The following is a 24238-nucleotide window of genomic DNA, read 5'->3' as shown; positions in this document are numbered from 1 at the left end:
GGAAAGCCGACTACGCAGAGGAGTGAATCAGGACTGGTGGACTGCGTCAACAATGCATGCAGCGCATCGCGATCATCTTTGGGCTTGAGATTGTCCTACCGCCTTTGACCTGGGGGTGTTTGGATCTTACGTAATGCATTTGCGCTTGTATTGAAGTATCGGTACATCCCTTGCAATACATATTACCGCTATTGTGGATGTCCCGGTACCTCCTAAGCTCTAATTGGGGTCTGGGCTCTTTGTTGTAGCTTCTCCCATGACCTCACTCTCCTTCGACACTTTCGAGCTGATACCCTTTCCGTCACTTCCTGTTCAATGCCTTTATAAACTGAGGTGGAATATGAGTCTGGCCTATCATGACTACACCGAATACTGAAGCACTCCCTCAGTTTCCTGGTGATGACACCAGGCCAACCAGCAAGAGGGAGCTGGCTGGCTGGTATTGCTATGGTTGGGCTGCTGAAGTCTTTGTAGTGTGTGCCATGGGTATGTCTAAGCTAACACACCCATTGTCGTTTCTCTGACCAGAAATAGGCTCCTTTCTCCCCATCACCTTAGAGCAAATGGCTCGAGATCGGGGTGTCTTGCTCTCAGATAAAACAACACCATGCAGTGCGACTTGGAATCCGTCACTGCCACCAGATGAGAATACACTGGGCTTCCAGACCAACGCGAATGGAGGCCAGTGCATTATCTATTTTCTTGGAGCCGAAATCAACACCGCGAGTTTTGCTTTGTATACGTTCTCGTTGAGCGTCTTGGTCCAAGCAATCCTGATCATTTCAATGTCGGGCGCCGCTGATCATGGAACTTATCGCAAGAAACTCCTGGTGATTTTCGCCTTCGTTGGCTCAGTTGCAACCATGTTGTTTTTGGCTATCGTGCCGAGAGTATACCTTCTAGGTGGACTTCTAGCAATTATTTCTAATACTTGCTTTGGTGCGTCGTTTGTGCTTCTCAATTCGTTCCTCCCTGTTCTGGTTCGCCATCACCCAACCTTGCTCAGAGAGAGAGACGGAGAGAGGCCGTCGGATGAGTTCACGGCCGTCCCTAGTGATGAGGTCCCCTCTCCTGGAGCGACCGACCACACAAATCCAGATGACACTACACCACTACTTAGACCCAGAGCTGATGCTAAAGAATCATCCTCCACTACGACTTCTCTGGAGCTCAAACTCTCCACTGGGATCTCGTCTAATGGCATCGGGATCGGGTATATCGGGGCGGTCATTCTCCAGGTAATCTCCATCTTGGTCGTCGTAGTCGTGCGGCCCGCAACGTTCTCGCTGCGTCTTGTGCTATTCTTAATTGGTCTATGGTGGTTCGTGTTCACCATCCCTGCAGCTTTGTGGCTCCGCACTCGGCCCGGTCCGCCTTTACTAGACAGTGATGGGAAACCGCTCCATTCGTGGATTGGGTACATGGCTTATGCTTGGAAGTCCCTCGGGAAGACTGTGATGCGAGCGCGACGCTTGAAAGATATCGGGATTTTCCTTGCCGCCTGGTTTCTGCTCAGCGATGGAATCGCCACTGTCAGCGGCACCGCTGTTCTGTTTGCCAAAACACAATTGGACATGCAGCCCGCCGCTCTAGGACTGATCAATGTGATCGTCATGGTTGCAGGGGTATTCGGTGCGTTCTCTTGGAGCTACATCTCGACTTATTTCGATCTACGAGCTTCACAAACCATCATTGCATGCATCGTCCTATTCGAGCTGATTCCGTTGTATGGTCTTTTGGGATTCATTCCGGCTGTGCAACGCGCCGGACTTGGCCTTCACCAGCCGTGGGAAATGTACCCTTTGGGCGCGGTTTACGGCCTCGTTATGGGCGGATTGTCATCCTACTGCCGGAGCTTCTTCGGAGAGCTCATTCCTCAAGGTTATGAAGCAGCTTTCTATGCACTTTATGCGATCACCGACAAAGGATCCAGTGTGTTTGGACCGGCCATTGTCGGGACCATCACCGATCGATACGGAGAGATCCGCCCCGCATTTGGGTTTTTGGCGATTTTGATTATCGTGCCACTGCCACTCATGCTTTTAGTGGATGTGGATCGTGGGAAGCGGGATGCCTTAGCACTGGGGGCTGAACTAGACGGCATACCCGAAGGGGCTGGATATGGGGCCACTTCTGAGGCCAGTTCCCAGGGCCTCGAAGGGGATGTGATAGAAGGGGATGCGGTAGAGAATTAATTAGCTAGTTGTGACTGTGACATGTCAGGATAATTGCTTTTTTGTTATTCCTATATACAAGTAGTCGGTCTACAGAAGTAATAAGCAACCGAGGAATGCTTACGGAGCACTGCATATTGCATAACTGCGTCCTCCACATACATGGCGCCAAGCTCCAAAGGACACTTGTCCATAGCTAGAAGTGTAACTATACAACCTTGAAAGTCCTTGACGAAAGGAGCCAAATGATTACGGGGGGGTGACGGGAGCTAGACAAGCACAGGGTTGATCAGAGCGGCTAAACCAGACAAAGTGCCCAGTACCAAGGCGTTCTCCATAGATTAGCGGTCAGTGGAGGTACCCGGTACCTGGCAGAGAACCGCCCTTTCGTAACCCTGCATAGCCCAGTCATAACAGCTCCACTCTCAGCCTTAGTGAACAAACTGTCCTCTTCCGAACTGATAAATAATACATTCCCCTCTCTTCTCTTCCCCCAACTAACACTTATTGGTAAGTCCACTTTCTTGGTTTCTGAGTAGTTGTGAGACTTACACTTTTCAATTTACAGACACATCATGAGGTCTTTCGCTCCCCTAGTACTGAGCCTTCTCGGAGCTACCGCGGCGGTCCACGCCGCTGAGCCCGAGGTCGCTGATGCCGATGCCAATGTCGTCACATTGACCACCGATACCTTCAATGACTTCGTCAAGGAACACCCTCTGGTCCTTGCTGAGTTCTACGCACCCTGGTGTGGTCACTGCAAGGCTCTGGCCCCCAAGTACGAGGAGGCTGCTACCGAGCTGAAGGCCAAGGACATCCCTGTGGCCAAGGTTGACTGCACCGTGGAGGAGGACCTCTGCCGCACCTACGAGGTTGATGGCTACCCTACTCTCAAGGTTTTCCGTGGTCCCGACTCCCACAAGCCTTACGCCGGTGCCCGTAAGACCGACGCGTAAGTTCACCAGATTGCCCAATTGCGCCAAAACAGGAACTGACCGTGTTTTTGCCACAGAATCGTCTCATACATGACCAAGCAGTCGATGCCCGCCGTCTCAAGCGTGAACGAGGAGAACCTCGAGGAATTCAAAGCCCTCGACAAGATCGTTGTCATTGGCTACGTTGGCTCCGACGACAAGACCTCCAACAAGAGCTTCACCTCCTTCGCTGAGTCCCAGCGTGACAACTTCCTCTTCGGTGCCTCCAACGACGCCGCTCTCGCCAAGGCTGAGGGTGTCAAGCAGCCCTCCATTGTTCTCTACAAGGACTTCGATGAGAAGAAGGCCGTCTACGATGGCAAGCTCGAGGACGAGGCCATCCTCAACTGGGTCAAGACCGCCAGCACTCCTCTGGTCGGCGAGCTTGGCCCCGAGACCTACTCCAAGTACATGGCCGTACGTTCAACTCCTTCCACGTTCAATATACTTTGCAGAGAATTGAAGCTAACCTGACTCGCATACAGGCCGGTATCCCCCTTGCCTACATCTTCGCCGAGACCGCTGAGGAGCGCGAGCAGTTCGCCGCTGACTTCCGTCCCATCGCCGAGAAGCACCGCGGTGAAATCAACATCGTCACCCTCGACGCCAAGCTCTTCGGTGCCCACGCCGGCAACCTGAACCTCGAGCCCGAGAATTTCCCCGCCTTCGCTATCCAGGATGTCACCAAGAACGCCAAGTACCCCTTCGAGCAGACCAAGAAGGTTGACGCCAAGGAGATCGGCAAGTTCATCAAGAACGTCCTTGACGGCAAGGTTGAGGCCAGCGTCAAGTCCGAGCCCATCCCCGAGACCCAGGAGGGCGTCACCGTCATTGTCGGCCGTAGCTTCCAGGATGTTGTCATCGACAACGAGAAGGATGTCCTGGTTGAGTACTACGCTCCCTGGTGTGGCCACTGCAAGTCCCTCGCTCCCAAGTACGAGGAACTTGCTGCTCTCTACGCCAGCGCCGAGCTGAGCGAGAAGGTCACCGTCGCTAAGATCGACGCCACCGCCAACGATGTGCCCGACTCCATCACTGGCTTCCCTACCATCAAGATCTACCCCGCTGGCGCCAAGGACTCTCCCATTGAGTACGCTGGTGACCGTACCGTCGAGGACCTTGTCACCTTCATCAAGGAGAACGGCAAGCACCAGGTTGACGGTCTTGCTGAGGGTGCCAAGAAGGCTGAGGAGAGCGACGCTACTTCGTCCGCCGCTCCCAAGGCCACCGAGGCCGCTGAGGAGGATGGCCACGATGAGCTGTAAAGGTATAATTGCTTTTCAAAATGTAACTCGATACGTATTATTATCTGAACTTGGATCTATATTACTTCGTACTTCGTACTCCGTACTTGCAAAATCTTCAATAAATCAAGTAGTCAACCTAAATATTCACCATCTCGTATTGAGCATGGAGGGCTCGTAAATTTCAACAGTTGACCTGTCAATTAGTGGCAGGTCGATCTTTCGCGGATCGGACGCGTTGCGACGCGTTGTCTCTTATCGCGGAGCCTCATCTCTGGGGCAATTTGTGGCCAATTCCAACTCTTTCCCCTTTCCATTTCCATTTTCATCGCTCTTTTGACCGTGCAGGAAGCAAAAATCGAAACAGAAAGAGAAGCAAAAACAGGACGAAGCCCATCATGGTCAGTCCTGGCGTCAAGCGCAAATCAGAGCATCTCTCCGCACCAGACTCCAAGAAGCCCAAGGGCGGTAGCATCACCGCGTTCTTCGGAGCTCCCAAACCAAAGCCCGCAACTGCAGGTTCAGGCTCAGTCGCACCGTCGCGGTCTAGCACATTCAACAAAGAAAAATGGGTAGCTTCCCTGACCCCCGAACAAAAGGAGCTGCTGCAATTGGAAATCGACACTCTGGACGAGAGCTGGTTAGCCCATCTGAAGGATGAGATTGTCACCACCGAGTTCTTGAACCTAAAGCGATTCCTCAAGAAGGAAAAAGATAGCGGTGCCAAGGTCTTCCCACCAGAAGAAGACATCTACTCATGGTAAGTCTCAGTCCGAGTTCCGTAAGCCCTGGAGCTGGAGCTGGGTGCTAATCAGTGCAGGTCCCGACACACACCCTTGCACAGCGTCAAAGTCGTCATCGTTGGCCAAGACCCCTATCACAACGTCGGCCAAGCCCATGGTCTCTGCTTCTCTGTCCGAGCCCCCGTACGAGCTCCGCCGTCACTGCTCAATATCTACAAAGGCATCAAAGTCGATTATCCCGAGTTTGAATCACCGCCCGATAAGGGTGGTCTATTGACGCCTTGGGCGGAGCGTGGTGTTCTCATGCTCAACACATGTCTTACTGTTCGGGCACACCAGGCCAATAGCCATGCCAAACATGGCTGGGAGAATTTCACGCAGAAGGTCATCGATCTCGTTGCTCGGGTCCGGACTAATGGCGTTGTCTTCTTGGCTTGGGGTCGGCCTGCTGGATTGAGGGTTGCGAAGATCAACAAGGAAAAGCATTGCATTTTACAATCTGTGCATCCTAGTCCTCTCAGTGCGCACCAAGGATTTGTGAGTTGGACCTTTTGATTGTGTTGGGAGTTGTGCTGACCGTCCTAGTTCCAAAATGGGCATTTTAAGAAGTGCAACAACTGGCTTGCTTCGCGGTATGGGCCTGAAGGTATCATTGATTGGAATCTGGTTCCGAGTAAGAAGGCTCCTTGTATCTCTGATAAGGAGAACCTGGATGCTTCAAGCAACCAGGCACCTGCTGATCCTGAGACTCCCAAGGCTGAGGTCAAGCCGAAGCCGCCAGTTGATGAATTTGACGATGAAGATGCAATTCAAGCTCTTGTGGAGGCTGAGGCTTGTTCGAGTCCTTTCTGAAATGTACGAGTCTTGGGATATCTACTTCTAGGGATTGGTGTCGCTTTGTAAGGCTATGGAGTTTGGGATGCATTTTTGGTACATGGCTGTTTCGAATATCTGTTGTTTAGTGTGCAATTGAGAGAATATGGTCACAAAAGGAGCCAAAACAAGCGATGCCGGGTGTAACATGTAAATTGTAGGATTGATCACTGGTCTCAGTCTCTCTGTATGTCCTCCGTAGTCAAGCCTAGGTCCAAAGATGCAGTAGGTAAGGGTATCAAACAGGGGTACATCCTTAGCTTAGAGTAATACATACAAAAAGAAGTATCAGGCAGAAGTGTCAGTTAAATGGCCAAATAAGGGCTCCCAGGCATAACAAATACCAGCCGGGTGAGGTGTCGCATGTCCTGAGTTCGCGCCAGCTTAATCCCAAAGGGCCCAATCCTCTCCATCTGTTGGGTCAGTTTCCTTCCCGAAGTACTGGGTTCGACTCCTAGTCCCGATGTCCAGCTGAATTTGTTACCTTTTTTTGCTTGCTTTCCTTCTTTCTTTTTGGTTTGTTTATGCATATTGCGACAGCGGGTGTGCTGACGGGTCGTATATCACCACAGCTGTATATATCTCAGCCCTCAGCAAATCGGAACATACCGATATGAATAAGTCATCATAAAGCAGGTGGAAATAGCTTATGTTACCAAAGATGCTTGGACAATCTACAAGCCATATAGCCCAAGAAGTAAATCAAACCTCCAGTACTCCAGTACAATACAACCGAAGCTTGGTAGTTTCCAAGGTTGACCCACTCCAACACATCCACGGTCCATGATAGCTTCTTATCGATAAGACGTCTCCAACTTCGCGCCTCAGTCTCTTCAACCTCAGCCAAGCTACATGGAACTCACCTGGCTCCCGGATATTCCGCAGTCGCGCAGTCGCACTCGAGCCCTGCGAGCTTGTGCCGACTGCCAGCGCTCAAAGGTGCGTGTGTGAGACCCCATGCAAGACCCTTCTAACCCCAGCAGAAACGATGCCGACACTTGATCCCCAAATGGGAGCCCTCCAATGACGCAGGCCGACAACTGCCACCGTCGAATAATTTCAATTCCGCTTCGGCCAGTCCTCACGGTCAAAATCGCCCATCTCCGACATACATAGACCGCGCGCGGACCGCGACGGATAGTCCGGCTTCAACATCTGTGCCCGCCACAGAGCGATTCGTCGGCGACCTCAACCCAGAGTCTCTGATCCGAGAACGACTAGATGAACCCACTGGGAATCCCCTGCGCGATCGCGTCGGAATCTGGATCAATTCCCCCGCGGTGCAAAAGGCGAAACCGCCAAATCTGACAGGACAAGCCGAAGAATCATCCAATGCGCCAGAAGCTGGGACTGGACATGATCCTACGTCTCTGCTTCAACAGCGTCTTGCAGCGGGAATGAAAGCATGTCAGCAGCTTCCTTCATCGACGCGTGAACCTTTAATCGCAATTTACTTCAATAAGGTCAATCACATTATACCGATAGTGGATCAAGGATTCATACAGGCGCAGGCTGATGGATCGGTCTCTGTGTTCCTGGAAAAGGCCATGTGTCTGGCAGCTGCAAAGACACCTGCAGCTGTGCCGCATCTAACGCTTACGCCCTACGGCCCGCTTGTACCACCGCGCCAATTTTGTTCTGAGATCTATAGGGAGCTGGTCGTTGCCATGGACGCTGAGTTAGAGCCGGACCGATTGACGCGTATCCGCGTTCTCGCTTTGATGTCTTTGCACTGTGAGGGGTACGAAGGTGCGGAGACGGCGTCTTTGCATCTTTGTCAAGCTATACACCAAGCCCAGACGGTAGGGTTGCATCTCGGGCGCCCGAACCAGTCGCCGTCGGACTCCATGACGAAACTGTTTTGGTGTCTGTGGACACTGGATAAGATGCATGCGAGCATAGGCGGTCGGCCGGTGCTTCTAGCAGATCGAGATATCGGCGTCGTCAAACCCAGCGTTTCTCAAAAGCCACGAGGTGCTTTCGAGGTCTGGCTTGCCGTCTCGGACTTGCTTGCTAATGTGATATCTTTCTACCGACCTACCGCGGAGCTTACCAGTGGATGGGAAGAAGGGTTTCCTTCATTCGAGGATATCGTAGGAGAAGACACACAAGAAGATCTAGACTTCGCTACATTAGGTATGGAAAACCCGCCCCCCACCCGCCCACCAAACTGACAACATCAAGGCTTCTTGGAATTATATTACCACTCCGTTGCTATCTTATCCTGCCGCTACAACCCAGCCGACAGCGTCAATGGCAGACTTTCATCCGTCAGACAAGGCCTAGCAGCCGTGCGCATCCACTCAATAGTCGCTTCAGAATGCGTGGACAGTCTCCCACCCTTCCCAATAGTCCCTTACTCCGTCACCCTCTCAATGGGCGTCTCATACCGCCAACTCCGCTCCAGCAAGCTCATCACACATCTCGATCGAGCAAAAGCCAGCCTCGAAGCTTGCTGCTCCCTACTAGAACATATAAGTCCATACTGGTATTCCGCAGAAGCCATGGCCAGACTCGGCCAGAAAGCCCTCCACCAAATACAAGGCCAGCCGACCACACGGTCACAGCCAGAGTCTCGTGGAGGAGCCCACCACAGGGCTGTGGATACCGGGCATGTCGAACCCACGGAAGACTCCATCCCAGCCAAGAGACAGCGTATCGACAATGGGATTTCGCCACCGGCGGATCCTGAGATCGCTCTGGACTCACTGCCTGCGCCGGAAGATCTGCAGCTCGATGGATTCGCAGATATAGATACACTATTCGGTGAATTCCTGGATTTATCGCTACCGAGGAATTTTTGGGATCCTATCTTCATGGAACATGAACCGCAGTCATAATCATCATCATTATAAATATGTACTGTATAAGAAAAGAAAAAAAGAAAAAAGAACAAAAATCTGTACATCTGTAATGACATTTTAGGCGTATCAAAAAGCCCAAAAACGCGCCAAATCATAACTCATAAAATCCAATCCAATGCAAAGCGCGAGCGCCAAACGCTCACTCCGCAGTAATGTTCTCCAAAGCAAAATCCACAGCCTTAGGCTCCGTATCGAACATCATGTTATCAGTGAAATCGAACTTCTCCGCCGGCTCTTCGAAGAACTCCGTATTCGCCGGATCGTCGAAATTAATCAGCGCGTCGAAGTCATTCTGTGTGACTTCGGCATCATTTGCGAGATCCATCAGTTCCGTCAGACTCATTTCAGAAGGCATAGCGAATGCATCCTTGGCAGGTGCATTGACGTTATTCATGCTTCCATTTTCTGAGCCGTCAGACTGGGGCGGCGTTGAGGCGAAGAGATCCGCGGAGCGCGTGGGCGCGGGCGGATATGTCAGGTCTGGGATTTTCTGGGCGAGGGAGTCTGGTGGGGGAGTTAAGGTGTGGCGGGGCTTTTCGGAGACGTCTTGTGGGGAGACTGTGAGTTGGATTCCTGCTTTGCGGATGGCTGCTTCGAGGAAGGAGGTTGCGAAGTCTGCGGATGCGTAGATTTCGCGGAGGCGTTGGAGGATGCGCATGCATTGGTAGAAGCGTTGGAGGGAGGTCATGCGGATTGTTGGGTCTGTGGATTTGATGTCTAGGAGGTGGATTATGACGGCTGGGAGGAGGACTGTGACGCCGGTTGTTGGGTAGTAGCGGGTGAGATCTAGGGTGTGGAGATCTTGAGCGATGGCTGTGATTTCGACGGCGGCGAAGCGGACTTTGTTGCGGGAGATGTCTTGGAGTTCGGCGTCTGTTGATGGGTAGGGCATGGCGGGGAGGACTTGGGGGCGATGCAGGGCGGATGAGGTTGTGAGGTAGACCATTTTCAGCAGGGCTCTGTGGGAATGTAGGACTTCGTTTGCTTCTGAGAGTTTTGAGCCGTTTGATGCGCTGTATTGGGTTTCGATGGGGAGGTTTGCTAGCCAGTCCTCTAGTTCTTGGTCGCAGCTGCGGACCTCGAAGGTTTCGGCGGTTGATTTCTTCGGGACCAGCATCATGGTTGTTTCCATTGTGCCGCCGAACTTGTGACTGAGGACTGAGTATTGTGCGGAAAGGACATGGCTGACGCAGAGGCACAGCTTGGCTTTCTCAATGAACATCAATGCCAACTCGCGCTGGTGGTTGACATTCTGGAGAATCTCCGAGTTGCCTACCATGGCTACAATCTCCGGGGAGAAAGGGTGGAATTTAAAGTCATCAAGACTCAGCATCGGCACGTCACAGTCGTCGTCCTTGACACGCATTGGTCGACGCATGCCGAGGGCGATCAGCCGATCACGGGTGTAGGTGCTCCACCAGATCCGCTTCCACATACGTTGCCGACGCACATCCATCCGCGAGTTACCGGGGTCCCGGTGCAGGCCGATAGTGTGGGCCAGAGACAAACTGACACCCATCCAATGCCAGGTGTCCTTTTGGTCATCGGGTGTTTCATACCAGTACGTCATGAGCAACAAAGACTGAACGAGCGAGATGCGATCCACCTCGTAGTCAAAGTCGTACAGAAGACGGGCACGCTGGAAGAAGACCTTGCGGGCAGCCTTGCGGGTCTGGTAGCCCGCGGCCTGCAGGTGTTTCATATCGATGAACGCCACACCGGCGAACATGACTGCCTGGAACAGCAACAGACTGATCCGGTGGATGCCGTCGTTCTGAACGATGGTCTGCAAGAATTCTTCCAAGTCAAGCAGGGGCATGTACGTGTGGACATAGTGAATGTAGCTTTTCAGCAATTCGTTGCGAAGAGTCTCGTCCGGGATGGTAAGTGCACCCTTGATAGCCAGGTAGTCGATATCCTCCTTCAGCAGTCGAGCGGGCAAACCTCGGATGTAGTCCGGGAGTGAACCACTGGATCGGGCGTTCCCAAATCTGGGGTCTAAAAGCTGCTGAATTTGCGAGGTGACATTGGCCAAAGGCATTGAAGCAGGAACTGCCGGGTTGGGAGCCATGCGGCGCTGATAGCGATCATCAGAGCTGATCGAGCCGATACGAGTGGCCTGGTTTTGGTCTGGGTCACAATTAGCACATTGCCCTTCACACAACCAATTGAATATGACTCACATAGTAGATGAGGCATATGCTGGCCCTGATCCAAGTCCACCGAGGCTTGTGACGGTGAAGTTGGTACCAAGTCCGCCAGCCCCGAGAGATCACTCAGACGGCCGTGGAAATGGTTCTCCTCCGAAGCTTCGGGAGATTCGGAGTGATTCTCTACCTCGACGCGAGATTTCCTGTCCGGGTCAGTTGAGTTTACAAAGATAGTGAATGTGCCAAATTACGCACTTTCTGCGTTTACTCTCGGTCACCACACATTCAACCTGATCTAGGCGGCAATTCGTGCAGGGGGAGCCATTCTCGACGACATCGCAGCGGACTTTCCGTGCCCGGCAGCAACAGCAGGCTTTGGAAGCGCGTCTCTTCACTGGACGGTTCTGTCCGAGACCAGCGGCCGAAGCCTTGCGTTTCCCAGAGTCGGTGTCGGTCATTGTTGAGGTAGAGAGTTAGGGAACATTCGAGTTAGGAGTTATATATGAAGCATGTGAAAGGGCAGATCACAACGTGTGAAAGCACGTGTGAAGAGAGAAGGAGAAAGAGAAAAGAGAAGAGTGGAGAGGTTCTTTTTTTTGTTATTTTCTGAAAAATCCCCAAATCGCGCGCCCGGGGAAAGTGAAGGTTTAAGTAACGAGCGTCTCGAATGCCTCCAGGTTTTCTCTCCAATCATTCGGTGACATTCGCGGAACTAAAAGGTTTGGATCCGCTGGTTCAGATGGCTTTCTTTACACTCCACAGTATTCGTGACGCGGTATTTACCGTAATTAAGCTGCCACACTGCGTCACTCGCCCCCAATCGGGTCTAGCGGCTACTCCGGCCCGGTCACGTTACGTTTAATGAGCGATTATATCCATCCCTATATGGCCTATTATGTACTTGTTATACTTGCTAGTAGTGTGCAATTCATATATCTGCTGGCTATCTCTGTCAGTTCTGTTTCATGTGAAGATGTGAATATCTCTCCCGCTCAGGGGTATCAGGTCTTGTGAAGAAATACCCCATTCGGCTATATGCCACAACCTTGGGAGTATACACGCGATCTCGGATGACAGGAGTAAAATTCCATGCAAAGAACGAAGGACAAGGTTCATTCATCAGATAATTATTGTGCAATCCTGTGAATAATTGACTCTTCCAGCAACTCTTATAAATATGTACCTGTAACTCTCTGACTGTCCAGGTGGGTCCTCCGACAATCACCGAGAAAACGCAGAATTCAAATCAGAAAATGTGAAAATCAGAAAAATACAGTAAAAACCCTCACGAAGATCCCTTGCGGGTCATGTTGAGAGGGAAAAAAAAGGGGAACCCATTCCAAGATTTCCCACATTCACCCCGATGGATCCAGACTTTTGACGGGAGGTTCTCCAGTCTCCGAAGAGCGGAGCCCTACAAGTTACACGCTTACCTTTTCAGGCAGTGGACAGCTCGAATGAGTAATGCGATCAGCATGGGTGGATGTTCATCGTTCGGCTGGTTTTTCAGTTCAACATCGTTATTCAGGGAATGCACAAACAACCTCGACGCAAGGGAGATCCGTGGATCCGGGACTTCCAGCGGGTATTAGTCTCCGTTTTCCATGAAGTCATTGGGATTTACTCTACCGCATTCAATCTGTACAAGTTTTTTTTTTTTTTTAAGTTAGTACGGAGTATCGTGGGTGTAAAAGTACACTGTAAATCTATAACGGCTTAACAGCACGGCCCTCAAGGCTCCATGTGCATGCGCTCTAGTCCCGTTCGCCCTTTTCATTATTAATACTACGAGTCTGGACTCTGATCACTCTGCTCTACAAGTATATTTCCACTCCTAAATAACTGTATGTATCAAAAAGAAAGAATTGGATTCTTCAACATTCTACTCCGTAACATGATACAAGTTTATGAATGTGGCAAACTCCCCACAAAGCCCCCCGGAAAAGGCAATAAACCTGGAGACCGGAAAATACGGGCTGGACGGTCCAGACGAGATTATATCCCGCAATGTTTCAGCCGGCCTGCCGAATCTCACGTGCGCCTAAATTGCCGATTTCCGGAGGACCAGCACAAGCACACATGGACCTTGGAATCTTTGCACATTACATGTGGTATGGGGCAGTCCCATAACATTGGCTAGATTGTGACGCAAATCTCAATGAAATTTCTCGAAAGCGGACCTTGTGGGACTCCAATCACGAAGTAACTAATTTCTCACTTCGATTGGGCTAAACGGTACTGCCCATTACCGGATTTCTCCTTTCCCCCGGAATATTCCGCTGACCCCCGGAAATGCCCAGACTCCGGGGTAAGCCTTTCCTGATCTGAGAACTCGTGGGAAGAGGTAGTCTCGTGTTGGAAATTCATGAGATCCCTTTGAAGTATTTAAACAGATATACGTCAAATTTATTCGAATTGGTGAATTTCATGTCAATTGCCGAGTCTGGCATCCGAATCGGGCCAACTCTCGGCAGGTGGCGGATAACTTACGGAGTACGGAGTAGAAAGTATCGACCTGACCCTCATTGGGATATTCTACAATTATATAATATGAGCAGAAGCATGTCGAATTCAAAGCGCTATCAGATCTCTGCTCTACTCGGTACAGCTCCTGTATCTCGAGCACTGACAGCTCGGGATATTGCCGAGCGACAGATCTACCCTGTGCAAAGACAGCACACCAGGGAAAATGCACCAAAGCGCCCACCTCCTTGATTATGCACCCTGCAAAGCACCGAAATCCGCTGCAAGATAGCGGAGCGTGACACCCCCCACACTCGGACAAGTGGCCGTCTTTGTACGGAGTACAGAGTACGGGGTTGCACCTGTAGACTATAGTGCGGGAAATGACAAGATCTTAAAAAGAAACCCCCCCTGACTGGACGAACGGGTCACACCAAACCAAATCCGTCCATAGTACACCGTAAAAGTAAACAGAATACCAAGACGGCAGTCCGGCATATTTTCACCCCACGTTTTCCCAAGTCCGGGGGAAAGCCGAGTTGGGCCCAGTCATTGGGGAACATTAAATAATGCCCTAGACTGGCACTTGGACATGGCGCAGCAGCTTGCTCGGGGTCATGGCGCTGTACCCCTCCATACCCCGCCAGACAGGAAGCTCGAATGAAAGCGCGAATAAATCGATTGGTTTAGACGAGGGGTTGGTTTGGCGCGTGACCTGCAGGGGTTTCGGAATGGGTAGTCAAGGCCAAACTCGGCCCCCGATGGCGACTGGCGGGACTGGCGGTACGTGGCTTATCTTCCGGTATTGCGTTAGCCACTGGTCAATCGCCACGGATGAGAAACATATGGAATCTGTTCTCGGGCTCTCGAGCTTTTGGATCAAGTTTCGACTTGAAGTGTCGGTTTCTACCTAATGTAGCGATTTCCACTGAAGCCCGCTCTATGCTGAGTTACGTAATTGTGGCTTATTCGCGATTCAAGTAGTGAATAGTACGAAAGTTGAAGAAGCACTTCACGGAGTACTCCGCAAGCATATTCGAGTTGATCGCCCAAATTCTCACTTTATACGTCATGGTGTTATCTTTTGCGCTTGAGTCTTTCTGCTCAACCCCGCTAACTTAAGCAGAGTGTACTGTCTATGATTGTTCCATTCCAAGGTTCTTCACCAGAGTGGATATGGAAAAGGCCTTGTAGATCTCGTGGGGTGACTTGACGTTGGCAGCTTGCACATCACACCTGTAGATGTGGAGCTCTTCTGGCGATACCTGCAGGTCGTACTCCACCTGGAACTTAGGAAAACAAGGATAGCAAGCCCGGAAATCGATGAAAATACCTTAAGTGCGATGTAGCCCCAGGGATAGAAGCTCAATTCCACGAAGGTATAGATTGAACATGATAGAAATAGCTGATTCCAATGTCATGACATATTGAATTTTAAAGATCCATGGGCTAGCTACGAGATTGTTGAGTAGGTAGATAAATGCTGGGGCGCTAGACAAATGATGTTGTGTACCAACCTTGGAAGGGATGTATATTGGAAGCCATGGAGAGCAGACATAGATAATCTTCTCAAAGCTGAAAAAAATGAAGTGTCAAGGAAGTCTAAGCATCGAGCTCGATCGACATGGGTCTCTTTAGCCATGATTGTCGCACTGGGAAACGTAGTCAATAGTGACAAGACAACCATTTCCTCGGTGATATGTGCCACACTTTTTACAACCGCCAATCTTCCGGATGTTTTGATAGTCATTCCACATGTCATTCCCACTGATACTGCACCCAGTACCTTGTATAAAGACTCCACAGCCACGGGTCTGGTCGCCCCAGCAGTTTCCAGTGAGTCGGTTGACGCTAGATATGCATGTTAGCAATACGATACAGCGTGTTGGGTACCATGAGGCCTAGGGTCAGCGGAAAATATTCGGCTAACTCACTCAGTTGAGTAATCCTCATCATCAGCTCGGTGTAAGGTGTTGACGGCTTTGTCGCACCACCCAAGTAACCCGGGGGTGGAGCACATAATCGAGCCTTGACAGTCGTAATCGTCGGCGTTTGGCACAACGAAATTTTCCAATGGATTGTAACCTTGAACCTGGATAAGGAACTTGCTTGTGTCGATGGTCACAGTTCCCAATGGCAAAGTCCACTTGTAGGTGTATTTAGTGATATCGAGAGTAACTGCTCCCATAATTGTCCAAGCCCAAGGGGGCGCCGTAGAGCCTTTGGGGATTGTACCGGAGTATTTGAACAGTGTTGTTCCCTCAACCATATAGTGAGTACAGACGTACTTGTCGGCCTTGAAGTTCACACTCCAGCCCGAATTATCATCAAAGCCGCAGTTCACTTCATCCCAGATGTAAAGTCGTATGAAAGCATAAGGAACGAGGATGTCAGCTTCTATAACAGTCGATACCTCCTGAGACGTAGATTTCCAGTTGGTGACGGTCTTACCACCCGGTAATGAGTTGGTGTTCACTGTAATTGTGTTGGAAGATGTTCCCATATTGCCGCCTCCTCCAACTGCGGCCACGTGGAACACGTAGCTAGCCCCGGAGTCCAGGCCGCCGACTGTGATCCGAGTCATTGAGCTTGGTACACTTGCAACAACTCCGTCGCCGGTATACACCTTGTATCCAATAGCGTTCGCGGCAGGGTACCAGGACAAGCGTGCAGAAGTGTAGTCGTAGTCCAGAGTCGACAGTCCGGTCACTGCTTCTGCGGCTTCTCCAGATGGCCAGTCTGAAGGATCGGCATTCAGCAGAGTTCCGCCATCTACCTCTCCTATCAGGCTCGTCATATAAGAATCGCCAGGAAGGTTTTCGTATGGATTGGGCATAATGTCGTCTGTAATTTGGAGGTATCCAGCTCCACGCTCCTTGGCCAACCTGGCTACTTCGCCAATCGCGGACTCTGGCACGTTGTAGATAATGTGCCAAATCTTCCGCGGATCATCCGCCACCCAGTCATTGGGCGTGTACTCATTGACATAATGAGTATAGTCCAGCTCGAAGGTCAGCAGTGTATCCATGGTGTCCTCGAAGCAAGATGCCATAGTAGATCCGGGATTCAGGACAGTGTATGCACCGGGGTAGGCACGCTTGGTGTAATCATTGATGTGTTTGTACAAACTCGCGTATTTGTTATCGGTGCCACATTCAGGCCATCCTTCGTCGAAAAAGATGCCACCGATGCTGTTGCCGTAAAGTTTGTACCACATGTCAACATCGGCCTCAATTTGAGCGGTCCAGTCAGCTAAATCGTCCGAGCCAAGCCGCGTAAAGAATGACTGCTGGCTCACGCCCAGGTATCCAGTTCGCACATAGCCAAGGACCCTTTTACCAGAAGCTGCAGCCCGATCGATAACGTCAACCCAGCTCGTGTCGACAGTAGAATCTGGACCATTGACGACGTTGGCAACTAGAATGGGCATCTTGCCAAAGGGGTACCCGATGAGCCGATCCCAGGAAGCTGGATCTGATAGAGGGTTGATATATGATGCCACGGCAATCTGTTGTCCACTAAAACCCGAACTCGAACCCGAAGTATTATTCGACACAGAGCTTTGAGCCGTCTGGATCCATGTCGCAGTAGTTGTATGAGTGACCTTGGCGTTGTAGCTTGTGACCGTCGAGCAGTCTGTAGTGCACATGAAATGGGGCCCGTACGGGCTCACAGTACATCCGACACCGCACTCCGTGGCCGTCTGTTGCGTGTAGGGAGTCATAGTGGGGTTGCCATGGAAAGATGCCGATGGAATGATATTGTCTTGATTGATGGCACCGCCGTTGAAATAGATCCAAGGCAAGGTGAAAGCTACGGCAGCCAAGCCGTTAAGCTGAGCTTGAGTGATAGTAGGATTCAAAGGTAATTTGAGTGAGTGCCCACCGTGCCACGGTATTTATACCTGATACCACACCGGCACTGATATATTGCAGTCTCGTGGGCTTTATATATGAGGAAAAAGTCGGGGAAACCGCGCCGGCACATTCCATCGGCGAGAATGTTTTGGACGCCTCAAATCACGTTACTCAGGCCGAGCATACGAGATTGGAATTTTTGAAAAAGACACTGACAACATTGCTGTTGTTATTGCCCGAGTTGGATAGCAACTTTTGAAGATGCACTGCCACTGTTGCGTCTCATCAAAACCCAGGAGGAAAAGTTTCCTACGTCCTTGATACAGCACTAGAAACTACGCCCAACAGAGGATTCTTTTGAATTCATTGAAACCCGTGGAAAGATCATTTTCAAGTACGATCCAGTTCATGACTTTGACGATGGCAAGAGACGTTCGGCAGCTCTGTGGGTTGAAGACGAGTGAGTTTATTGGGACTCTTGGTGATCTTCCAATGTTTTCGATAGCTAGCACCCGGGCATGAATATATTATAAGATCACTAGGTTAGCAAGCAAAAGCGAAGACGATCAAGCTATCTCGCTCTCTCTTTCTCCCTTCCTCCTTTTGCTCCCTCCCAAGGTCTTCCCCGTCGGAACATCGGCTCTTTCATAAGATAATACCTGTCTTTGCTCTTAACATGTCATTACAATACCAACCTTGGAAATATGCCTGCTATACAAACAACTTGTATCAAGTGATGTCTCGGATTCGACACTATCTGCTGTGTTGCTTGTGTGCACAACTGCCCTGACATGACTATACATTTTGCTCACAGTCTGGGGGACTTCCCACTTTGTCTTTCACCTTTCTCCGAAAAAGGCTTGTGCCCTTATATCGACTCGTGCTATCTTTCCGTTGCTCCTCAGAATGTTCCACCGACTGTTCTGATTGGAGATCGCTTGTGACCAGTCTATCCTCTCCATTCCCAACCCTTTTCTCGCTGTACTTCGTGCTGTACTTCGTGAGCCAATCTGGATTAAATGCAAACAAAAAGAACACTGCAGACGTCCCAAGAGACACCAAGACTTTACAATGAGTAGATGGTTAGAATGTCAAAACGTCGTAAGCAAAAGAAGGGAGTATATCTTACTGATGATGGGGAATATCCATGATGCCTTGTAAGTGACGTTGTCCCCTTCATGCGGGAACTCGGTGACGTTCAAAGCAAAGATACCCGTCAAAAATGTCGCGGGGAGCTATAAGGGAGAAAGGTTAGTCTTAAGAAGAGTGAGATTTTATATACTTGTGAGACTCACAAAAATGATGGTTATGACTGTGAAGACCATTATGGTAGCGCTCTGTTCACGGGCACTTTTTGCCTCTTCAATGCTGGCCTGTTTCTGTTTGAGATTGAGCAGGGTATGTAAGGTTGTTTGGACAAATTCAGCTTGTTTCGTCATCTCTTCAATCGCACGTTTGATTTCTGATGGGGTGTCAAAACGGAGCATAGATAAATTGTGCGCTGGTGCTTCCTCCTCGCAAAATTGCTTCCACACACGATCCTGATCTTCGACCAAGTTCTTGAGTATGTTGAGCTCATCTAATATGTCTTTAACCTTGAAGAGATGACTAGTTTCCTTCGAAACATTGCCATATGAGTAATCATTCTCGGTATGAGCTTTGTTTATGTCGGACACGAGAGTTAGATGGAATCCCGCAAATAGAAGTTTTTCTTCATTTTGCTTTTTTCACTGAGTCAGATACGTTGAGAGTCTTCGTCAACAAGGACAGTTCTTACAATCTCGACCATCGCTTCGTGGAAGACATCCAGCGGAGACCTTTTGTGGTCTTTGGGGGCAACGGTGATGTCTTTCCTCTGAAACAGCCCAATGGCAGTGGCAACGATGAGCTCCACGATGCCATCCGTCGATAATTCCAAATCTCTTGTCTGTGCTTGGAAGCTGTCCAGAACGCACTGGAGGAAGCCATCTTTTTCTCCAGTTTTCGCGTCCTCGTCAAGCTCATCTGTAGTACTGGTGAGGACTGTCCCTAAAGTGAGGTCAGGCAACTCGTTTTACGACCCAGGGATTGTCTTTATTGACGGAAGAACTTACTGTCGTCCAAAACCCAAAGTCATAATTGATTGACGATGAGAATCTTTTCGGAAACCTCTTTGGATTGATCCTCCGACTGGGGATTTTCTTTCCTCTTCCAATTTATGAATCGTGACAGCACCTGATCGCGATCTCGCCAGTCAGTCTCAGAAAGAGACACGTAGTAATATTGATCAAGTGTCAGGTATTTATGAGTGATGTTCTGTTTTTGAGAATTTTGGGGGGGTGCCCTGGGCGAAGAGTTTGGCGCGAACTCTCTAATCTCTCTAATCTTTTGTTCATGTTGATGTGCACCAATCCAGGAAAGGAATGGCATCTATCACGTTTGACGTATTAGCCAGGGTCTGATTTAAACAGTAGGGACAAGGAGTCTCAACTGACATATAGAGCAATCTGATTGGAATCTTTTTCCTCAGGATCGCCCTTGTTCTTGTCATCACTGTTCTCCTTCTCGTTGTCCTTGTCAATTTCGGTATCAGACTCTTTCGCGGAACTCCTTGTTGATCTTGACCGTCTCTGGAGATCGTATGCTGGTCAAATAACTTCTCAAATTTATGTCACTCGTTACCAATAACTCACCAGGCACTGTGGCTTCATGTACTTCTTCCCACCAGCATTCAGCTGAGACCAACTTTTTCTGAGGAACTGCAGAAGAGGTCGATGGTGTACGATTGTGATACCTTTATCTCTCGAGTTACGAATCATGAGATTCTATGTATTGTCAGCATCAAATGGGCATAGACAAAGACAAGAATTGAAATACCTTGAAGCAATCCATCTGAAAACGGTCACCATAATTCAGCGCCCAGCCGATCACAGACATGGATAGAGAAAGACTTACGTCGTTGGTCAGAACGTGGATCCATCTAACATCATGCCTTTGCTTCTGCTCAACTTCTTTGGCTTTTTGTCTTGGCCCATGGTCTTTTTCTCGCCGTGGTGTAGGGTCTATTGCCTCTCGATTTGTCGGAACGGCATTTTCCTGCGCAACAAGAAAACTCAGCAACGTCACCCTAGAAGAAAATGTGCGTGACTCACTGCTTTTTCCTTTGATCCCCAAGATGTGATCGTTTAGCCATGGGTATTTCTGGTTCGTTCCCATCGGCTGTAGCATCCTCTGTGGATCGGAAAAACACATCGTATGAGACGTCACCGGAGTCCATGATGCTCCGGGGACCGGATTTATGGATAATCTCCGTCAATGGACGCCTTTTCAATTGGAAGGTAATCTCTGTACTTCCCTCGGCGTGTGAAAAGTCAACGATCGTTCCCTGTGGAAAATCTTTGTAATCATCAGGACTTGACTCGATTTCTGGGAGAAGACTGTCACCACCCCGAGTACCAGATTTGTTCAGAGGAGGGGGGTTCCCCAACAGTGCTTTGATAGCTTGACATCGTTTGTCATCTGCGGAATTCTTAGAAAGAGTATCCAACATAGAATTGCCATTCTTGATATTTCTCTCATTGATGTAAGCTCCGTTTGATAGAAGCCACCATACGACCTTTGGCAACTTGTGATAGATTGCCAAAGAGAGAATATCGGTTTCAATATTGTTGTTGTGTTCGATTTGATCAAAGAGGGCTTTGAGCTGGACTTCCTCTCTTGGGGGCTCAAACCGGGCTGCAAGCTCAAGGGCCAGCGCTATTTGTTCATCTAGGTCACCCTTGGAAGGTTCAATCATCTTGGTATAACGTTTGATCTCTTGCCACAAGAGCTTTGTGATCTCTCGGTGTTCTGGTTTTTCGCCAGCAGTCGCTAGCGAGATTGTCGTTTCCTTTCTCTCATCCAATGTCTGCTGAAGGATACCTTTTAAGAGATTGGCTGCGGTACTCGGCGTGGGACTCAGGAATGATTTGACCATCTCAACTCTTGCATGTTTGACTGCTATGTGAAGCGGAGTGACGCCTTGGTGGTCCGGATCCAGACCACCCCGGCTATCACGTGGAACAAGTCCAAGCGGGATATGGTTGAACGGGTCTTTCGGATCTCCATCACATCCGATGGCAAATACATGTAGCCACGTTGGGCTTTCTTTTTGCAAGGTGAGGTTGTAGTTGAGTGCTTCCGCTCTCTCTACACACGCTTTCATCAGCCCCAGTCGTTGGTTCAAGATAGCCCAGTAACATATTTGTGTGAGAGATTTATCAATTATCATGGTCTCATACTCTGATGCTCCAGAAGTTGATTGACTGGAGACATCGGAGCCATTTTCAGACCTTGGCTTCAAACTTTCCAGCTTCGATATAAGGAGCTCGTTGACTTTCTCGCACTCCCTTTCATCTGAAAACCATATCTTGTCGGTGGCAAGGTAGTTCAAGGAGTCCTGTGAAAAGTACACAGGGTCTTTCAGAAATTGAAGGACAATATGAACATTTCGATCAGAAGCAGCATCACTCAGGGGGCTGTCGCCCCAATTGTCCTTATGAGAAAGAGTTTTCCGCTTTTTGGATGAGTCCTTATTCAGATGGTCGAGAAACTTTGAAACAAGTTCGTCTTTGTTGTTGAAGCAGGCATGATGTAACGGAGTCCTTCCTGTGTGGCTTGGGCGTATCTCCATATTTCTTTCCAAAAGAACTTCGACCAGGTCGATTCGGGATTCCCTGACAGCATTGTGCAGTATGTTTTCCCCGGCGCTATCGACGGAATAAATATCTGCTTCATTTTCCAGGAGATAATTCACAACCTCGATGAGCGAACCAGAGCCGGCGACAAGCAGTGCGGTTTCACCTTTGGCATTTTTCAGGTTAAGAAGCTCCTTGTCTCTCTTCACGAGGATTTCAACAACATCAATCTTGTTTGCGCTTACAGCTAGATGAAGAGGGGTATCTTCATTATCATCATCTTTCACGCGAGGGTCGGCGTCCTTATCGAGCAGGAAACTGACAATAGAAGCATTTCCAAACTGGCAAGCAAGATGTAGGGGTCTCGCACCGTAACCATTTTTTTCATTCAGGTAGCCTGGCAGTCTTTTGTATAGCCCCTCAAAGCACTCAAGGTTGCCACCGCATGCAGCAAGATGGAGCACTGTATCCTGATTGAGGGTATTCTTAATCTTTGGGCTGGCGCCGCTCTCAAGCAAAAGCTGGACTATGCCATTGTTGCCATTACGACAGGCTCAAAGAAGAGGAGTCCTGCCATCAAAGTTCAGAGCTTCGAGATCGGGTATTTCTTCAAGCAAAATGTGGACAACCTCAAGGTTCTCCTCATCAGCCAAGCTAGTAAGATGTAGCGCCGTGTTCCCAATGTTGTTATAAACAGATCGGTCGGCCCCATCTGATATGAGGTATCTCAGTAACTCTGGGTGCCCGCGTTGCGCAGCATTAAGAAATGCGGTGTTCCCTCCAATGTTTTTCTTTTCTTTATGCTCGATGTTTTTATGTAGGAGAGCTTTGAAAATGTCAAGATGCCCTCGCCAAGAGGCTTCATGAATTGGCAGATTGTCATCATCATCGGACATGCTAAAGTTGGCATTGTTATCAAGCAGGAGCCGAACAACAGAGGATTTGCCACCCTCGCAAGCCAACTGTAGAGCGGTTTTTTTCTTTCTCGTTCGTCTTTTCGAGAAGGTCCCGATTATTCTGCAAGAGAATTTCAACAACTTGATCATGGCCTTCGGTTGCAGCAAGGTGCAATGCTGTGTTTCCCTCGCTATCGACGGCGGCAGTGTCTGTCCAGCTCCCAGGAAGCTCTCCAAGCTGGTCTTGAGATGAGCATTGAGACATCCATCCCAGGAGTATTTCCACAATGTCCGAGTGGCCTAGCCTATAAGCTAGCATCAAAGCCGTCTCGCTGTTTGAATCGTCATCGGCCTCTGGATTTGGAGATTGGTCCTCAGGCGGTGGTGGTTTAGGGGTGGATCGCGGCTGTGAAAGCAATTCTTTCACAGTGTCGGGCCAGCCTTGTTTAATCGCGGCTCTGATGGCTTCGTCCAATCTGAGGTCTTTTGGTATTTTGGGTCAGTGGGTTGGCCTGAGCTTCAGACATTGCATCACAATCACAAATCATACCTTTCAAGCCCTCCCTGGAAGTTTGTCTCTGAAGCTGTTCAGACGTAGAATCCTTTTCACTCGGCTCCATCCCTCTTAAACCCAGAGACCCAGCTCTCTGAAATTCGTGGATAATGCTCAGGTGATGCAGTAAACAATAAAGGTGAGTCTGGAAACGATGTGAAGTGTGTACGGAGTAGTGTCTGCTCCAAAGAGGCCGAAACTGTGAGACAATATTCCGCCTTAAGATATGCGCCCAGTAATCCCAGTAGACCAAGACCAAAGATGAACATTTGAACCGAGCTCGAGGCGGGCCGCCGTCGATCGGCCTTAATTACGGAGGAGCCATGTTCAGCTGAATACGCGGTGATAAGACATGCATAGAGAGGGCGCATCACATCTTGAACACGTAGATTGTTTGCTTTGAGACCCGCAATTGATGCGGAGCAGTCGACTGATAGGTACAAGTTAGGATCCTTGGAGCTTGTAGGATTGGGCAAGGTTGGGTACTTTGGCATCAGGCTAGCAGGGGTCGACAAATGGTTGATCATTTTGGCGCCAGCGCCGGAAAATCACTGGTTTCGAGTACCACCAAATTTTGCGATCAACCCTGATGCTGATGTCTCCGCACGAACGACAAATGGTGTCGGTTGGTGGAAAGATGACTCGTCATCTCGTCATATCCTCGGATCAGACCGAGAATCCCCTTGATTCGACAAGAGATACAGAATTTACTCCGTACATGATGGGCGGAATATGAAAGCTCTGCGGGCTGTGGTAGAAGAAAAACTTGGAAAGTGAAGTAGTTTCCAGCAG

General features: G+C 49.7%; 7 protein-coding genes across 7 annotated transcripts; 4 read left to right on the top strand and 3 right to left on the bottom strand.

The window, feature by feature from the left end:
* Positions 1-356: 356 nt before the first annotated feature.
* Positions 357-2195, top strand: atg22-1 (putative autophagy protein Atg22; the record flags this gene model as incomplete). Its single annotated transcript, XM_056958491.1, has 2 exons — positions 357-486; positions 535-2195. The coding sequence occupies 2 exons, from the start codon at positions 357-359 to the stop codon at positions 2193-2195; spliced, it is 1791 nt and encodes a 596-aa protein (XP_056807881.1).
* Positions 2196-2749: 554 nt separating this feature from the next.
* On the top strand, positions 2750-4413 carry pdiA (protein disulfide isomerase PDI1; the record flags this gene model as incomplete). The annotated part of the gene is made up of 3 exons (XM_056958490.1): positions 2750-3126; positions 3187-3565; positions 3634-4413. The coding sequence occupies 3 exons, from the start codon at positions 2750-2752 to the stop codon at positions 4411-4413; spliced, it is 1536 nt and encodes a 511-aa protein (XP_056807880.1).
* Positions 4414-4790: 377 nt separating this feature from the next.
* Positions 4791-5987, top strand: N7506_009196 (uracil-DNA glycosylase; the record flags this gene model as incomplete). Its single annotated transcript, XM_056958489.1, has 3 exons — positions 4791-5152; positions 5213-5672; positions 5721-5987. 3 exons carry the CDS (start codon positions 4791-4793, stop codon positions 5985-5987), a joined length of 1089 nt encoding a protein of 362 aa, XP_056807879.1.
* Positions 5988-6860: 873 nt separating this feature from the next.
* N7506_009195 (transcription factor domain-containing protein) lies at positions 6861-8848 on the top strand (the record flags this gene model as incomplete). Its single annotated transcript, XM_056958488.1, has 3 exons — positions 6861-6947; positions 6992-8144; positions 8193-8848. 3 exons carry the CDS (start codon positions 6861-6863, stop codon positions 8846-8848), a joined length of 1896 nt encoding a protein of 631 aa, XP_056807878.1.
* Positions 8849-9011: 163 nt separating this feature from the next.
* Positions 9012-11480, bottom strand: farB1 (putative C6 transcription factor (Ctf1B); the record flags this gene model as incomplete). Its single annotated transcript, XM_056958487.1, has 3 exons — positions 9012-11002; positions 11056-11225; positions 11278-11480. The coding sequence occupies 3 exons, from the start codon at positions 11478-11480 to the stop codon at positions 9012-9014; spliced, it is 2364 nt and encodes a 787-aa protein (XP_056807877.1).
* Positions 11481-15119: 3639 nt separating this feature from the next.
* Positions 15120-17209, bottom strand: N7506_009193 (uncharacterized protein; the record flags this gene model as incomplete). The annotated part of the gene is made up of 2 exons (XM_056958486.1): positions 15120-15336; positions 15420-17209. 2 exons carry the CDS (start codon positions 17207-17209, stop codon positions 15120-15122), a joined length of 2007 nt encoding a protein of 668 aa, XP_056807876.1.
* A 1868-nt stretch (positions 17210-19077) lies between these two features.
* N7506_009192 (uncharacterized protein) lies at positions 19078-23973 on the bottom strand (the record flags this gene model as incomplete). Its single annotated transcript, XM_056958485.1, has 6 exons — positions 19078-19370; positions 20015-20115; positions 20474-22523; positions 22930-23376; positions 23444-23477; positions 23533-23973. The coding sequence occupies 6 exons, from the start codon at positions 23971-23973 to the stop codon at positions 19078-19080; spliced, it is 3366 nt and encodes a 1121-aa protein (XP_056807875.1).
* Between the last annotated feature and the right edge of the window lie 265 nt (positions 23974-24238).

This window comes from Penicillium brevicompactum, assembly GCF_028827555.1.
Source record: "Penicillium brevicompactum strain IBT 35665 chromosome Unknown utg000006l_segment0_segment0, whole genome shotgun sequence".
In the NCBI taxonomy this organism is placed as follows: Eukaryota; Fungi; Ascomycota; class Eurotiomycetes; order Eurotiales; family Aspergillaceae; genus Penicillium; species Penicillium brevicompactum.
This window is presented reverse-complemented; position numbering and strand designations above follow the sequence as displayed.